This window comes from Orycteropus afer, unplaced genomic scaffold, assembly GCF_000298275.1.
Source record: "Orycteropus afer afer isolate SDZICR_OR568_19922 unplaced genomic scaffold, OryAfe1.0 scaffold00585, whole genome shotgun sequence".
NCBI lineage: Eukaryota > Metazoa > Chordata > Mammalia > Tubulidentata > Orycteropodidae > Orycteropus > Orycteropus afer.
Window position 1 is genome coordinate 470,401 of NW_006922172.1, and position 15,296 is coordinate 485,696.

A 15,296-nucleotide genomic window follows, 5' to 3' on the forward strand; every position below is an offset into this window, starting at 1 on the left:
TAGATTACTAGGCCTTTCTTCCTGCTGAAACCTGTCTACCATGGGTGATCCTGCTGGTATTTGTAATACTGGTGGTATAGCTAACAGCATCATAGCAACATGCAGCCACCTTAGTACAACAAACTGACAGATGGGTGGTGGACCCAACAATACTAGTATCTAATTCTTTAAGAGAAGCAAATAGTAACTCAAAGAAAAGTTTTTAAATAGGATGGAAATTTTAAGTGAGGAAGTTTGTTTGCAGTTAACCAAAGAAACTGGTTATTCTTTGAGATAATAAAAACAGATTATTTTTCTTTCACAAATGAAGTTTAATTGATAATTCAGGTTTAGAAATAAAAATAACTTCTAAAATGAGAGTATAAATATGTTAACTGTTTTTCAGAGTTTATTCCCTTTCTTTAATTATTAGCAGATAATACTGATCCATTCTCTTATCTGAATGTTGTTTAGAAATGAAAATTTTGGTAGATGACTTATCCCATCCTAAAAATTCCACAAATTTTCTTAGTCTCAAAGGAAGAATAACATTTTCTTAATGTTTATGGTTAGAATATAGCACCTGCTTGAAATAAAATAAGAAGTCAGAGTTCATCTAAACACCACTTCAAAAGTGTTTGGCATTAAACTCAATGACTCAAATATTTCAGGAATTTGGAACCTATCAACTACTTAATAATGAAGCAAATTAAATAAAATTTATAAAGGTTGAAGGGTCTAAATGGGCCAATGTAGTAAAAAGTATTATGTTACTAGTTATGAATGGAAAACATCACATTGCCAGCTCTTGGTGGAACTCTATAAAAATTTGAGGAAACAGACTGTAGGTAATAGGCACATGACTGCTTTTCTAGTACTACTTTAATTGCTGTGTGCAACTGTTTTTGTTTGTTTATAATTAATTTCCTGATCATTAAAGAAAGGCAAGCATTGCTGTTGTTTCGGATCCAACCCATAATGACCCCTCCTTGGGTTTCTGAGGTGGTATCACTACGGAAGTAGATTGCCCAACCTTCCTTCTGAAGAGTGGCTGGTGGGTTTGAACTGCCAGCCTCCTCATCATTAAGGACTCAGATATAAAAAGAATTCTTGTTTTATTCCCTACAAGTTGTCAGCAAGATGGTAAAACAGAGGGAGGAATTATAGCATACGGTAGCATAAGCAGAAAAGTTAATGAACATTCAACATATGACAATGGTGAGGTTCACATGTACCATCCTCTATAATGGAGCAGAGCATGGTTTTAGACAATGATAGGACTAGACTCAGAATTTGTTTGGATGCACTGTCAAATCTCTGTGGTGATCACAAACTGAATGCTAGTAGAAACTTCTAGTAACTCATAATACCCAAAATAAATTCACCCAAAAGGCTCTATAATGAAAGAACTTACCTCTACTTTTGTTGAGAATTAGTCCTTTCCTACTGTCCCTCATTTATTTAAATTCTCTTTTACTTTCTTCTTAATAGGTTATAAAACTAAAGGCAAAAAAGAGAAGTTCTGCTTGGAGAGCTATAAATACCCTGGTTTCTGACTTATCTCTTGTTTTGAATTATCACTATAGAAACCTGTTTATTTAAAAACAGTTCTTGTAAATGGTCATCTCTTGAGATCCTGTACTAACAAGCTCTTGAAAAAGCCTGAAACCCCGGAGTCAGTAAAGATTCTTAAAAATTTCATTTTACCTAGTAACTGCATTTTTCTCTCTGGCAATTAAACTGGCTTCAGTGTTTCCTCATTTCCCTATAGTAGAGAATAAGTAAGGCAGCAAGATCCACTAACTGGAGTATCTAGTACCAAATAATGAAGACTTGATTATAATCTCAATTTTTAAAAATTTAAGTCCTAAAAGATCCTTTGGGCAATCTCCTTCTATTCCCTGGAAGTTCCATCTCACTATCTTAAATTTGAGTGATGAAACATAGTACCATTTATTCTTAAATATAGCTAATCTTTGGATAAGCAAGAAAACAAAACATTGATATCCCAAATATATTCTCCTAGGGTTCATCACATAAGCCTATTTTCAAAAAATATCAAACATATACAAGTTTGTAATTTTTTCCCCATGATCTTGAAGCTTGGATATTTTGGATTTTCACATTTTTCGCTTTCCCTTTGTCCTGAGATCCTCCTAACTTCATACTTCTCAAGTAATTTACTTTGTTTAATCAAACACACCTGACATTTCATTGCATTCAGCTAAATATTAAGAAATAAAGAAACCTATTTAGGAAGCATCCTATGTCATCATATGCTGTAGAAACTTCACTTCAACCATGTTATATTGTTGACAATTACTGAGCTTCAAAATTCATTTCCCCCCACACTTAATAAAGCTTGTCAGAGTTTCCAGGAAACAAACTGTGACTTCAGCTTTTATTGCATTCTGCTGGGATCAATGATTACAGAACCTTAGAATCACAGATCGCTTTCTCCATAGAGTGCAGATGAGAAGGCAGTGTAATCCAGGGCACCGGGCACGCTGCCCGGGCCTGAGTAGGCGGGCATCCTCTTGATGCAGTATTGGGCTTGTTCTGGGGGCAGCTCACGACGCAGCTCCTCTGCCAGGATGTATGGCTGGAAGAAAGTATCCAAGGGTTTGCAAAATCAATCCCAGAAAACATTGAAACATAAAAAGTTTTAATATTTACACATTTCTTGCATTGTTTAATATTTTTTAAAAAAGGATTAAAAGTAAGGACTCTAATAGGTAGGGTCCCATATCTGCAAGGTGATTTCCTTTTTTGCCAGCAGGAATTGGTATATGCATCATAAAAGCAAATGTAGCTTTATCATCAGTATTTCCCAAGCTGAGACATAATGTGAGTGATAATTACTATGATCCAATCTCATATCAGAAAGTAGGAAGACAAAGAGACAGGAACAAAAATCACATTGGTTGAGAACCTATCAAAAACCCAAATGGAAACCCAATGCTATGGAGTCAATTCCAACTCCTAAGACTCCATGGGGTTTCCAAAGCTGTAAATCTTTATGGAAGTTATGTTATGTGCCATCAAGTCAGATCCAACTCATAGTGACCCCTCCTTGGGTTTCCGAGGCAGTATCACTATGGAAGTAGATTGCCCCATCTTCCTTCCGTGGAGTGGCTGGTGGGTTTGAACTGCCAGCCTTCTGGTTAGCAGTCAAGTGCGTTAGGCCCTATTCTACCAGAGCTCCCTTATGGAAGTGGATTGCCTCATCTTTCTCTGGTGGAGCAGCTAGTGGGTTCGAACCGCTGACATTTTTGATTAGTAGCCCAGCTTTAACCACAGTAACACCAGAGCTCCTTGGTTGAGAACATAGGGATATTAAACTTAACATAATCAGTGTACTTATTTTTTAAGTGTTTATGCTGTGCAGTTTTTGAACATGGGATCATGTTCCTACTATGTTTAGTAAAAACTAAAAGTACGTTGCCACTGAGGGATACCATCCTTAAAGAACAAGATAAAACACCTTGATCAATGGAATATATTTTTAAAAGAGTCAAATACCCAATGGGAAATTATATAATTCTGGTAAAGCAGACTGGCCGGTAAGAGTCAAAATAAATAAATCACAAATACTATATTGTAATGTATAGTAGTTTTTTTTTTTTTTTTATGGTTGGGTATGCCATTATTTATTACCTTCTAAAATCAGTTGGGCATTTTCTGCTCCATCCTCATGATAAATGATAACACCATGATTAAGATAGATTATCTTGTTTAGTTCTCTTAAGGTAAAAGAATGGCCATGGCTCTGTGATGTGTTTTAGTATCCTAACTTCTTTGTGGTAATGTTTTCCTTTTCAGAACACAGGGTGGAAGAATCATATCCCAAATTGAATATATACATACTGAGATGTGTTTCTTGTTTGGGAGTGAAATTCAAATATTCTAAACTTGCTATTAAACTCCTACTTAATTTCTAGGCTATGCATAATGAAGAGTTTGTAATTTTTTTAAATGATTGAATGGCTACATTTAACTTTGTTCCAGTGGCTTGGCACAAAGCCAAGGCCATACATAGATTTTTTTTTTTTTTTTTGAATGCATTTTATTGAAATATAATTTATGTACTGTGAAATACACAAAACTAAAGTGACATGGGTCAATGCATTTTTTTTTTTTTTTTTGCAGTGTTCCCTCCACTCCCCTCCCACCCTGGCAACCAACAAAGCAAGTTTCCCTCCATATATAATCCTTTCCTTGACGCTCCACAACAACGAACTAATACTATATTTGTCCTTCTGTGATTGACTTATTTAATTTAGCATAGTAATGCCTAAGGCACTTGACTGCTATCCAGAAGGCTGGCGGTTCAAACCCACCAGCCATGCTTCGGAAGGAAGGTTGGGCAATCTACTTCCGTAGTGATACTGCCTCGGAAACCTAAGGAGGGGTTGCTATGAGTCGGGTCTGACTCGACGGCACATAACAACAACAACAACAACAACAACGTTCTCCAAGTTCATCCATATTATGGGGTGTTTTGCAGACTCTACATTATTCTTTAGTGCTGCATAGCATTCCAGTATGTGTATGTACCATAGCTTTTTCATCCACTCTTCCGCTGATGGCCTTGTAGGTTGTTTCCATTTTTTGCTATTGTAAACAGTGCTGTGATGAACATGACCATGCGTGTATCTGTTCCTGTCCTGGCTCTCACCTCTCTAGGATATATACCTAGTAATGGGATTGCTGGGTCAAATGGTATCTCCAATTCCAACTTTCTAAGGAATCACCATATTGCTTTCCACAGTGGTTGTGTCACTTCACAGTCACACAAGCAGTGTATGAGAGTCCCAATCTCTCCATATTCCCACCAGCATTTGTTATTTTCTGTCTCACTGAACCTTGTCAGCAGTGCTGGGGTGAGACGGTCTATCTCATTGTTGTTTTGAGTTACATCTCTCTGATGGCCAATGATTGTGAGCATCTTTTCATGTATTAGCTGACCACCTGAATATCCTCTTTGGTGAAGTGTCTATTCATGTGTTCTGCCCATTTTTCAATTGGATTGTTAATTCCTTTGGTGTTGAGGCGTTGGAGTTTTCCATCAATCTTAGAGATAAGTCCCTTACCAGATACGTAGTTATCAGCAAATATGAATTTGTTTCTGTCATTTTTGTCATGTGCTTTTATATAGTGTCTATTTCTTTGTTCCATATAATTTTCTATGCTGAGTTCTTTTGTTTATGAATTGTGTTATCACTTCCTTCAGTGCTATTGTTTTAGTATTTGCTCTGGTAGCATAGTGGCTAAGACACTTGCCTGCTAACCAGACGGCTGGCGGTTCAAACCCACCAGCCACTCCTCAGAATAAGGTTGGGCAATCCTACTTCTGTAGTGATACTGCCTCGGAAACCCAAGGAGGGGTCGCTATGAGTCGGATTTGACTCAACGGCACATAACAACAACAACAACAAATATTTGTGTTGGTCCTCTTTTTTATTTTGATGTGAAGGTTTGTCGTTTTCCTTTGAGGTTACCCTGTGATTTATAGTTTTCTTCCCGAGTTTAGAACAGTCCGTTCTATCTTGTAGTTGTCTTGACTTCCCTACCATCTAGAAGTTCTGTAGCGACATGGATTTTTTTCCCTCTTTTTGGTTTGTAGTTGTCCTCATTTGTTGGTTGGTGTCTCTGGTTCCCTGTTTACAATCTTGTAGGCTTATTTATTTTGGATGCTTCCTTCCATAGCTGGGCTGGTTTCTGAGTTATATCATCATGTGTGTTAATGGTCAGTTGTTGTTGGCTGTTATTGGTTCTCTGTCCAAAGGGCTCCCTTTAGCATCTCTTGTAATGTTGGTCTGGTTTTAACAAACTCCCTTAGTTTCTGCTTATCTGGAAATATCCTAATTTCACCATCATATCTGAGGGACAATTTTTTGGGGTACATAATTCTTGGTTGGAAATTTTTCTCTTTCAAGGTTTTATATATACCTTCCCACTGTCTTCTTGCCTGCATGATTTCTGTCGAGAAATCTGAGCTTAGTCTTATTGACTGTCCCTTGTAGGTAACCTTTTGTTTTTCCTGTGCTGCTCTCAGGATTCTTTCTTTGTTTTTGGTTTTGGTGAGTTTGATAATGATATGTCTTGGTGTTTTTCTTTTGGGGTCTATCCTGTTTGAGGTTCGTTGGACTTCCTGAATGGACATATTCTCATTTTTCATCATACCAGGGAAGTTCTCCTCCAATAAATCCTGGACAATTTTCTCAGTGGTTTCATTTTTCTGTTCCTGTTCTGGAATTCCAATAACATGTAGGTTATTCCTTTTGATGGTATCCCACATGAACCTTAGGCTTTCTTCATTTTGTTTTGATCTTTTTTCTGACTGATCCCTCTCCAAAGAAGTATTCAGGTATTTGTTTTCAATCTCATCAATTCTGTCTTCCATTGCATCAATTCTACTCTTTTGCCCTTTCAATGTGTTATCTATTTCTGACAATTTAGTATTAATCTTCTGGATTTCTATCTGTAGATTTTGAATTATTTCTAATTTTTCATTGATTTTGTTATTTTGTTCTTGTCTTTTCTTCCAAAATTCTTCTAGGGTTTTGTCTGTGTTTTCCTTGGTCTGTCTCTCAATCCTTTGAAGATACCTAAATATAATTCTTTTGAATTCCTTATCAGGGAGTTCCAATGCTGCATCTTCCTCAGGGATGTGTTTTGGGTCTGTATCCTGGTCCCTTGTTTCTCCTGCTTTATCTTGCTTCTTTGTGTGGACTGTGATGCTCTGTTGTCTCCAAGGCATTGTGACATTTTTGTGTTTATATTTAATCGGTGATTATATGTTGGAGTGACTTGGCCACGATTTTTGTTTTCTTTGTTTTGTTTGTATGCTATCTATACAGGCAGGGTTCTGTGCTGTGCTCCTCTATTCACTAGTTGACAGCACTTATACACTCATTACCTGTCTCCTTTCCTTTGTCAGCCTCTCATATGTCCTTGCCGACCCTGGCAAACAAAGCCTGGAATCCGAATAAGAACTTGTAGGCATTCAAAATAGCTGTGCCCTCAGTCACTTTAAATATCCAAAATGGCTGCCACTTGTAAACAGTCAAAATGGCTGCGCCCTCTGGACAGCAGAAAGTCCACAGCTCAGGTTATATCCCACCTTGCTGTTTCCTTCCTAGTTACAGGCCACCAAAGCAGTTGTCCCTGCAGCCCTTAGTGACCGGGACTGATCTTTAGATCAATTCTCAGGTCCTAGCACCACTTGGAACTATTCAGGCTGTTGGTCTCATCAGAGTATCTGACAGTCCTCAGCTCTGACCAACTCTGTACTCACTGTTTTCATTCAGGTTTTTCCACTAGTTGGTGCCTAATCCACTTCTGTGTAGTTCCTTTCAAAGCTCAGGGTTCCAGGATTATCTTCTGTATCTCTGTCAATTGGTTTTTGTTTTCTTTGTTGAAAAGGGTCTGTGTCACTTGTCTGCCTATTCCTCCATCTTACCAGAAGTCTCTGCAGCCCATACATAGATCCTTAAGAGATGGTTTCCCAGATCCTTAACATGTGAATTGTGTGGTTTCTTCTTTTTCAGTCCAATTAACCAATCCAGAATGGAAAATGGGGTTGAACCAGAAAAACACAAAAGATCCACAAAATACACCAATTGGTTACTTCTGTAAAACTCAATGTGAGGCTCAAGCACAAATGCCAGGAAGAGAATTGTATGTTTTCTCTCTGCTGGGTATGTAACTGTACTATTTACCCACCACTTCTAGAATTTAGTGCTGATGTTGTGCAAAGGGCACAGTATGAAAATGTTTTTTACTTGTGAAGTTGTTCTTTTTTGTTAGAATGACAAAGGAAACTGTTATTCTAAAAGACAGGCAATCTGAAAAAAGAGAAGGCAATCTGTAAATGCAGACCTTATCAGATGCCAGGATTCGGAAGGAGGCGATGACCTGCTCAGCAGTATCGGTGTCTGCTGTCTCTCTCGTCATGAAGTCAATGAAGGACTGAAAGGTAACAGTGCCCTGTCCATTGGGATCAACCAGGGTCATGATACGGGCAAATTCAGCTTCACCCTGAAGCAATGTTACAAAGAAACATATATTTCAACAAAAGATAACTCCAAACAGGGTGGTTCTTATTTTTACCTACTGATATGCAAGCTCCCTCCTTTCCATTTGAAAATTTAAATATTCCTTATTTTTCCCTTTGGAGTCCCTGGGTGGTACAGTTATTGTGCTTGGCTACAAACCAAAATATTGGACATTTGAGGCCACCTAGTGGCTCCTCGCCGATTCAACGGCAAAACAACAACAACAACAAAGTGGCTCCTCAGAAGAAAGGCTTGGTGATCTACTTCTAAAAAATCAGCTGCTGAAAACTCAGTGGAGCACATGGGTTCACCTGAATTAGATTTGATTCAATGCCAGCTAGTATATTTCCTCTAGGAGAGATTCCCCAATGGGTGATAAAAGTTTATTGGCATAAAACAATGTTAAGAGCTGTGTAGCCTCAAGCCGAGAATCCTTTCCTCTTGTTGCCTTCAGGTATTAATGTGATTTTGGAAGAGTGATTCAAACACAGTGGTGGAACTTTTCTCAGTTGTAACTGAGAAGACTGGCATTGCTAAAGAGAAAGAGACTGTTTAGAAGATGCCTCTAATAATTTTACTTTAAAGATCTTAAATGGGTCAAAGTGCTCATGTTCAAAATATGTATTATTGAGTAGCAAAGATGTGGAGGTCCACTGGGACTATAACAGACCACAGGAAAGGTACACTTTTCTTAGCTGATTTATTAGGAAAAGCATTTTACCTTCTAAAACATTAAAGAAAAAAAAAACCGTCAAGATACTAAAAACCATTGAATTGTACACTTTAAATATGTGAATTGTGGAGTACATGAATAAAATCTCTAAAGGTATTTTTTTAAAAAATCACCAGAGAAATATGACCAATTTCTGAATAGAAATATACCTTTTGACTCTGTGAAATTATTTTTGATTAGTGGCAGGTATCTAGATCATCAAAAAATATTTTCTTATACAACGAAAACAAATCATTTCTCAAGGTGCTAAGTACTATAAGAAAAACTTTAAGCTATTTATTTCTTAACATATAAAGTCAATCTCAATAAAATGTCAATTCTTAGTAAAATATCAATTTCTGTCATACCAGATCATAACCCATGGAAATAAGACAGGCTCTGAAATCTTCATGATCCATCAGGCCATTCTTTCTCTGTTGACAAATACAGAGTAGAGAAGGTGAACATGAGCAATACTTGACAAAGTGAGTATAGTACCGTCAACAAAATTCAGTAAGAGGAGCACCAATTGAACCTCTGCCAAGGAGATCACAAAGGTTACCACCAACTTATAAGACAGATGGAGTCAAAAAAAGGATGCTCCAAAATAATTTCTTAAAAAGGAAAAAAGATTGGAGCTTGGTGGACTAAGACCAGACCAAAATGAACAGAGAGACTACTTAGTGCCATGAAAATGAACTGGTTAGGAGCAATTACTGCCACCTAGTTAGGACAGATCATACTGTGAATGTTCTGAGCAATTACAATGCTGTATATTTGTAAAATTTGTGAAATCATTTGTAAAATTCCCCAAAGATGATGGTATTCCTAGAGTACTCAAACATCTGCAAAGCTATTTTGCAACCACTGTTGGGTTCCTGGGTTGGGATGGAGTGGCCCCTCTGTGTGATGTGCTCAGCCTCATCTGAAAGTCCCATGAGTGGCACAGAAGACTGAGATGAACAACTGCTTTCACAGCTGAGAAGAGGCCAGGCCAGGACACACAGCAACCCAGAGCATAGAAATAGAGGCGTTCACACAAAGCCCTGAATGTAATGGGAAGTGCACTGCTGCACTGAAGATATTCTTTAGAGTTTTGAGTTAATGGATAAGATACAAACATAAAATAAATTTAATGATAAGAAAACACTTTGACTGGCCTAGTTGATTATCAAGTGAAAGTTATTTTCTGGTGTTTTTATTTGCCCATGTAGTGGCAGGCCCCCAAAGCTAACATCACAAGGTCTTTTTTCTATGAACTTAGTTTTCATCTGTTATCATCACTATGTTTTAGTCCTCAGTCACTCTCCTGCCCTCTCAGTGGCATTCAATAAAGTCAATGTTGCTCTACCTTATGATACTCATTATTCTTCACTGGCTTCTCTCAGTATTCTTGCTCTGAATTTTATTTGGCATAAATGTAGTAACTCCCTAAGATCTGGACCCTGTCACTTCTTACTCTCCAGATTCTGTTAGCTGGGTATCTTCATTATGTCCTGACTTTTGTAGGCTCTTGGGAACTCTGGTGGCATAGTACCTAAGGCACTTAACTGCTAACCAGAAGGCTGGCATTTCAAACCCACCAGCCACTCCTCAGAAGGAAGATTGGGCAATCTACTTCCGTAGAGATACTGCCCCGGAAACCCAAGTGGGGGGTGGTTGCTATGGGTCAGAAATGACTCGATGGCAGTGAGTGAGTAAGTTAGACTGATTTCTTAAGCTCCAGACTGTCCTTCTAACTACCCAGGAGATCTCTTTGCTGTAATGTCCCACAGGGTCTCTGATTCACTAGCATCCTTTCTTCCATGTTCTCATGGCTTATAATTTCCATACTATTTTTAATTTTCTTCTCTGCCTTAGCCCCCAAATCCTGTTAAGTTCTGTCGGATTTCTATCTCAACGGATCTCCAATCTGTCAGGTCAGTATTATAGCATGTGTCTACATAATAAAGTTGCATTGAAACCATGCAACTTCAATGTCCATCTCTGCATATAATTCCCTTATTTATGCCTCAGTTCCCTGGTAAGAAGGCTGCTGTGTGAACTCTTTAATAGACCCAAATCTGGCTGGTCTAATGTTGGGTGTTGTAGGAACCATTTACTGATATTAGTAAACTATAAACAGGTTCCTGTATAAGACGATTGAACACCCTTTTCTAGTGATCTCTGAAAAGTGGAAAATGGCCTTGAAAGTGACAATTCGGCATATGATTGGAAAATTGATAATTTTCTTATAAAGAATTGCTTTTTTTCCATATTTTGTTTTCTTAGTAAACAATGCTTTAGTTTTGACTAAAACATACCTCAATCAATTTTATTGATTGAAAAAGAAAATTAAACTTTGTATGTCAAACAAGTAGATTAAGTTTTCATCAAGTACTTTACCTAAATAGTTACTTAGGAAAAATATACTGGAACTTCATATTTAAATCTTTGGAAAATGACTAACACCCAGCAACCACATTTTTTTAAGGATATGCTTTCACTTAGAGCAAATCAAGCTTGCATTCATTAAATAATATACATAAAACAGCAAACTAGACATCATGTCACCTTGAGTAACATAAGAGCTTTCAGGAATATTTCATTTTGGTAGCTAGTTTCCTTTGGTATTAATAAATATTCTCTTGCCTTGTAAACTTCTTCAGAAACAGACTTACAACAATAGCATGATCATCTCATACATTTTTAATTTTTATAATTTTTATTGCTGACTTTCAAATAACTAAAGAAACTACGGTACCCTATCAAAGTGGTTGAACGAGGCTCTGAACTCATTCATTTGCTCCTGGGTAATGCCCTTAGCATCTCTTGTGAGGATCTGAGTCTCGACCTCATTGATGGTTCTGGCGATGGTTGTCAGCAGCAATTCCCATCCAACACGAATGTGCTACCAAAGAAAAGAGGAAATGATCAACTCCAGGTATTTCAGCAGATCAATTTGGCCTCTTAATTTTCATAACAGGAGAGGTGGCCCAAAGGGATATAAGAAGAGAGCTTACTTTAGATTTCCCTATATTTTTAAATTATATTTTTCCACTTTTTGCGAGATTGTATAGTAGAAAATACTCAGAACTGAGAGTAGGTTCTAACAGTCATAATTGGCACTAGATTAAATATACAATATACATTGTTCTTTTCCAGGAGCTCTGGTAGCATACTTCGTAAGGCATTTGACTGTGAACCAGAAGGTTGGCAGTTCAAACCCACCAACTTCTCTGTGGAAGGAAGACATGGCAACCTACTTTTATAAAGATTTACTGTCTCAGAAACCCAAAGGGGGTCACTATAAGTCAGAATCAACTTGATGGCAGTGAGTTTGGTTTCACTGAAAATATCTTTCCATTTACCAAGTAGCAGGATGAGCCCTGGATTGGAACTTCCAGCTCTCAGGGAGATCAAATGAAAAGCAACAGTCCAATTTGTGGTAACTTCTCTGTAGAAGGGTAATGGATTCATTGGAGTGATAATAATGATGATGATTTTGTTGTCAGTGAAGATGATAACTAACTTTATATTTACCTAGTTATTGATAGAGTTCACTAAACTTTTTTATATATAGTGAGGGGAAAGGCAAAGACTCCTAATTGCTATACTTGTAGAACTTAACAGGAACAAATAGAGACACATGTATGGAAAAAATAACAACAACAACAACAACAAACACCCTAAAAAGATGAAAAGGTCATAATTAGGTACAACAGGAATAAAGGCCTGTCCGGCTGCCATACCTCCATTGTGTAGTTAGTATGTTTGTTGTCAAAGACCAGGGCCTCTTGGATGAGCTGATGGTCACCTTCCAGCTTGTCAATGTTGTTCTTGTAGTTAATGATGTTGTGCTCATACTGTTTCAGCTGGTTCATCTGGTCTTCCAGGGCTCCTGTGATCTGGATGGAGCTCCGGGCAATCTCCTGACAGATGGAAATGGGTGTGCAGGAATAGAAGGGAAAGGAAAACAAAGTCAGGAAATGTTTAAGGTAACTATGTGGGTGCCATTATTCCTTATTGTGCTTCAGGGACTAAACTGGCACTGGACAGCAGCAAAGTCACTTGATTTTCTCATGTGGACTGGGAACCAGGGTGTGTCATAGAATGAAGTGTGGTCTGGTTCTAGTTAGTGCAAAGAATGGGAAAAAAGTCAACTGAGACTCAAAAATGAGGAGCAAGAGTCATTTCAACCTTACTACAATGAGGATGGGGAGCTCTGGTAGCGTAGTGCCTAAGGGACTTGGCTGCAAACCAGAAGGGTGATGGTTCAAACCCACCAGCCACTCCTTGGAAGAAAGGTTGGGCAATCTACTTTTGTAGTGATATTGACTCAAAAACCCAAGGAGGAGTCGCTATGAGTCAGGTCTCACTCGATGGCACATAACAACAACAACAACGAGGATGGGAGCTCTGGTAGCATAGTGACTAAGGCATTTCACTGCTAACCAGAAGGCTGGTGGTTCAAACCCACCAGCCACTCCTCAGAAGGAAGATTGGGTGATCTACTTCCATAGCAATACTGCTTGGGGAACTCAAGGAGGGGTCGCTATGAGTCGGATCCGCCTCAATGGCAGTGAAGTGTTTTTTTTTTTTTTTAATTTCTACAATGGGGATAAAACCTCCTCAGTCTGCCATGCCCTCCTTTGAGGGGGTGGGATGTGCTGCATGAGCCAAGTTGCGAGATAGATTTAAAACCCCTGGTGCTTTCTCTAGCACAAGAATTTATATTCTTAGATGTTTCTCCCTTTAAGAAAAAGACAAACATTTGATCACCAAAAAGGAGGTAGGGAGAGGAATAACTGTGCTAATAAATGTCTCTTGACTGTTCTTGGTGACAGGATAGACCCCAAAATAAGTGTCATTCAAAACTACTTTTTCTTAAATGTTCTAAAAATGCAAAGTATTTGTCACTCTCCACATGTCCTCCTTAGTGATGGAATGGTTGAAATCCAGGATAAAAACTGAGAACAAGCCCTGACATCTTTCTCAATAACAAATAATCAGATCTCAGGCAGTACACTTTGCGCCTCCTCAGTGTGCCCCTCCCTCTGTACCCTTCAAAGTACTGACATACTTTTCAGCCAGGGGCTGAAAAGAGAAAAGCTCAACGTGACAGAGGGCAGGCACTTTTCCAGCACTGAGAGGGGCTACTAGCAACTTCTCATAGGACGTGTCATTTACGAGCTGACTGGCACATTTTCAAGGCCTATGAGAAGCTCTCTGAAGGGTGCTGACCCACCTCCATCTTGTTCTGTATCCAGGGTCCGATGGCATTGGCCTGTGCAGCAAACTGGCGCCGCAGGCGCTCATTAGCATGCTGGCGAGCCAGCTCCTCTTGCAGGGACTGGTCCCGGACTGGTACGAGCTGTTTCACCTGTTGGTCCAATGGCAACAGAGGTGAGGGATTGGCTTTGGTTCAACAGGAATGATCATGGGAAGAGGTAACAGTCCAAGGGGAGGTGAGCAGACAAGTTGTGGAGAGAGAGTTAGCAAAAAATAATCAGAAGAGATGGGAGAGAAGAGACGGCAAAGGTGAAAGGAGGATATAGGAGGCAAAGGAAGGAAATGGAGGGTAAGTGGGAAGAGAAGGATTACAAATGGAGGAGGAAGGAACTAACGTATATGGAGCCTGCTCTGTGAGCCGGTCACTTAGACAGTGTCTAAGCTTTCAGGACAAGGTGACTTTCCCAACTCATTTCAGAAAATCTACTTTGCTGTCTGTGATTCCAGCACCTAATGCACATGAGTCTTCTTTCAAAACTTCACCAAGTGTCCCTCAAAAGACCTGCAAAGAAACTACTTTATGAAACTATGAGATCTACATAAATGGAAGAACATACCACGCTTATGGATAGGAAGATTGAACACTATGAAAATGTCAATACTACCCAATGCAATCTATACTTTCAATGCAATACCAATCCAGATACCATCAACATTCTTTAAGGATATGGAAAAAACCCATCACTAATTTTATATGGAAAGGAAAGACACATCAAAGCACTATTGAAGAGCAACAAAATAGGAGGTCTCACACTCCCAGATCTCAAAACCTACTATACAGCTACAGTAGTCAAAACAGCCTGGTATTGGTACAATGACAGACACACAGACCAGTGGAATAGAATTAAGAACCTAAATATTGATCAATTGACTTATGGTCAGCTGATCTTTGCCAAAGGCCTGAAATCCATTAAATGTGGAGGAGATAGTCTCTTTAACAAATGGTGCGGGCAAAACTGTATATCCATTTGCAGAAAAATGAAACAAGACGCATACCACACATCATACACAAAAACTAACTCCAGATGGATCAAAGACTTAAAATGTGAAATCTTAATCTATAGAGTGCCTCAAGAAAAAATAGGGGCAAATTAAACTGTCAAGCATAACCCAAACTTCAAAAGTAGCAGAAGATGAACTAGATGAACAGAGCTTCTAAACATTAATTTTTATTTTTCATTGTTTTTGTTTTCTGTTTTGTTTTCCTTTTTTTTTTTCTTTTTATTAGGATTTGGGTGAAGATTTACAGAGTAAATTCACTTTTCATACAGCAG

At 38.5% G+C, this 15,296-nt stretch overlaps 1 protein-coding gene across 1 annotated transcript in view; it reads right to left on the reverse strand.

The window, feature by feature from the left end:
• Window positions 1-2,422: 2,422 nt before the first annotated feature.
• ACTN2 (actinin alpha 2) overlaps window positions 2,423-15,296 on the reverse strand; it is a 131,817-nt gene continuing 118,943 nt past the window's right edge. Inside the window, exons 16-21 of the mRNA XM_007956230.1 lie at window positions 13,979-14,113; window positions 12,483-12,662; window positions 11,495-11,641; window positions 9,120-9,185; window positions 7,864-8,022; window positions 2,423-2,581 (exon numbers count right to left, since the gene is read on the reverse strand). Of these exons, the coding sequence (XP_007954421.1) occupies window positions 2,423-2,581; window positions 7,864-8,022; window positions 9,120-9,185; window positions 11,495-11,641; window positions 12,483-12,662; window positions 13,979-14,113 (846 nt within the window). The remainder of the gene's footprint in view (window positions 2,582-7,863; window positions 8,023-9,119; window positions 9,186-11,494; window positions 11,642-12,482; window positions 12,663-13,978; window positions 14,114-15,296) is intronic.